The 2,601-nt window shown below is 38.1% G+C and overlaps 1 protein-coding gene across 1 annotated transcript; it reads right to left on the reverse strand.

Moving 5' to 3' along the window:
- Positions 1 to 1,280: 1,280 nt before the first annotated feature.
- On the reverse strand, positions 1,281 to 2,360 carry LOC107577274 (5-hydroxytryptamine receptor 1F-like). The gene has a single exon (XM_016263367.1). It carries the CDS (start codon positions 2,358 to 2,360, stop codon positions 1,281 to 1,283), a length of 1,080 nt encoding a protein of 359 aa, XP_016118853.1.
- Positions 2,361 to 2,601: the final 241 nt, after the last annotated feature.

A 2,601-nucleotide genomic window follows, 5' to 3' on the forward strand; every position in this document is an offset into this window, starting at 1 on the left:
ATAATGTTCTTTTTAGCAGCATCATATGACCCCTTTAATGAACTTGAGCTAACACAAACCAACAATGAACAACTGTATTTTAATTAAATGATGTTAACAAAGATTAATAAAAACTTTTTCAAATGTCTTGCTCATTGTTAGCTAATGTTAATTAATGCATTAACTAATGTCAGCTAAATGGGACATTTTTGTAAAGTGTTACCCTGAATTTCTTCCTCTTATGAAAAATAGTATGATTTTCACATCCAAACTTTAAGGTTTGTTTGAAATCTATAATGTTAAAACCCACAAAATATTGTTCAGCGCTAACTAATCTAGTTGCATATACAGATTTCTATCTGAACATAAGACATTTGTGAAAATGTATGAAAAGTGGCAGTTACCTTTCTGCCTCACAGAACTATTGAAGTTACGTAGTTTGTTGCAGGTATTTTATATTACAATCGAAAAATGAGTTGCTTTTACGTTGTTCAGTTTGAGTTTAATTTAATAGTTGCATGGAATCAATTTAAATTGAGCTACATGAATCACTTTCATCTGCCTTTTTAAAATAAAATGTTCATCGATCTGTAATCTATCTATTCAAGTAGTTCACCACTCTATTGAATTAAAATATGAATATTTCATATGTATTACTATATGCCAGAGGGAAAAAAACTATCAATAAAATATTATTGATATTGATTACTGGGTAGCACTTTATTTGACAGTGTCCTTGTTCCCCCTTACATGTACTTATTGTAGTAATAACAGTAAATTATGCATAATGAAAGTTTATCATTCAACAGCTGGAAAAAAATCATTCTGAAAGTGATTATCATTCCTTTGTGTCATTATTGTAATAGTTGTGTTGCAGAATCTGCTATTCTTTTAATTTTAGAACAATTTTTAAAACTCTTTATCGTTATAATTATAATTGGCATGCAAGGTGTGAACAAGTCTTTACCATTTACTGATGCTGATCAATAGCCAATGTTCGATAAGATGAAAACTTGAAAAAAATAAATAAAATGTGTACATTTTAATATACTAACATAACAGTAATATTTCATTAAAGTAGAGTAAATTCTTTAGACAATGGATGTCATCTGATTTGTTGCATGGTCCTGTTCATTTTCGTTGCATCAGGCATTTCAGGCATAACAAAATTATGTTGTTCAGACTTAATCTAATTTTCTCAACAGCAACAAAACATTTCATTTAAAAGACTATATTTAATTGTGCAGAATAATTGCTTGATTTAATTGTTTTTTTTTTCTTTTGCAATCCCTTCATTGGTGTTAGAGATAATTCTTGCACTTGATTAACTTCTGAAAAGCCCTTTTGAAATCCTCATTAAAGATGGTGTAAATCAGTGGGTTGATGAGAGAGTTCAGATAGCCCAGCCAAGTCAGAAAGTTAGTCATCTCAGGAGATGGAGTGCAGGACTTACATATGTTAACAATCACCTCATGGATGAAGAACGGCAGCCAGCAGATGACAAAAGCCCCTAGAATGAGTCCCAGAGTGGTGGCGGCCTTCTTTTCATGCGTGCTGGAGATGCGACGTCTCCTGATGGACCGTTCTCTGCAAGACTGAGACTTTGGGCTTTTAGCAGCGATGCGCACTCTGTCGCCTTCGGTGGAGGGTTCAGACACCGATTTCTCCGGAGGGCTCAGGTTGTCCGGGGACGTCGGCTCCCGGTCGCTGCACTTGGGAAGCATGTGTCCATTCATCTCCGGCTTGTTGAGGCAACTGGCTCTCCTGTTGTAAAGAGTCTTCGCTGCTCGGTAGATCTTGTAGTAGAGAATGAGAATGAGTATTAGTGGGATGTAAAAAGCCCCGAACGTGGAGTAAAGCGCGGAGCCGATGTTGTCATGTTTAATGATGCACTCGTTTTTTTTGTGGCCCCTCAATAGCATTGGTGGCAGAGAGACTACTATCGAGAGGAGCCACACCACACTGATCATGATGGCGGCCCGTAGAGATGTCCTCTTTCTCGAATACTCCACGGCATCTGTAATGGCACGATATCGGTCCACAGCGATGGCCGCTAGGTGCAGAATGGAGCACGTGCAGCAGGTTATGTCCACGATTAACCAGATGTTGCACATAGCTTCACCCATGACCCACGTCTCCATCACAATGTAGACAATGCTGAAGGGCATGACTAATACGGCCACCAAAAGGTCGGTCACGGCCAGTGAGCAAATGAGATAGTTTGCGGGATGGTGCAGCTTGCGTGTGACGATGATGGCTGTAATGACCAAGCAGTTCATGGCCGTCGTCAGTATAGCAAGAAACGAAAGCGTGAGGGAGAGGAAAATCACGCCCCATGTGTTTTTGCTGGGCTCGTCTGCATATGTTTCGTTTGAATTCATGCCTAGGACAGAACGGGACAAGCAGAATCACTAAGATGGGACAAAAAATCTGTGTAGCTTAGCTGTGCATAAATGAGCATTAAACTAAGCTGATTAGTGATCCAATGTAAACTAAATATTTACAGAATATTTACTCCAAGTCTCCAACTTGGAGTCGATTAGTTTATTTTCAGTGAGTTTATGTATTACCTGATAGACTTTAAAGTGCCCCTATTATGCCATTTCCAATATTGCCTTTCAT

The sequence above is a fragment of the Sinocyclocheilus grahami genome, unplaced genomic scaffold, assembly GCF_001515645.1.
Source record: "Sinocyclocheilus grahami isolate Dianchi unplaced genomic scaffold, SAMN03320097.WGS_v1.1 scaffold5595.1, whole genome shotgun sequence".
Taxonomy (NCBI): Eukaryota; Metazoa; Chordata; class Actinopteri; order Cypriniformes; family Cyprinidae; genus Sinocyclocheilus; species Sinocyclocheilus grahami.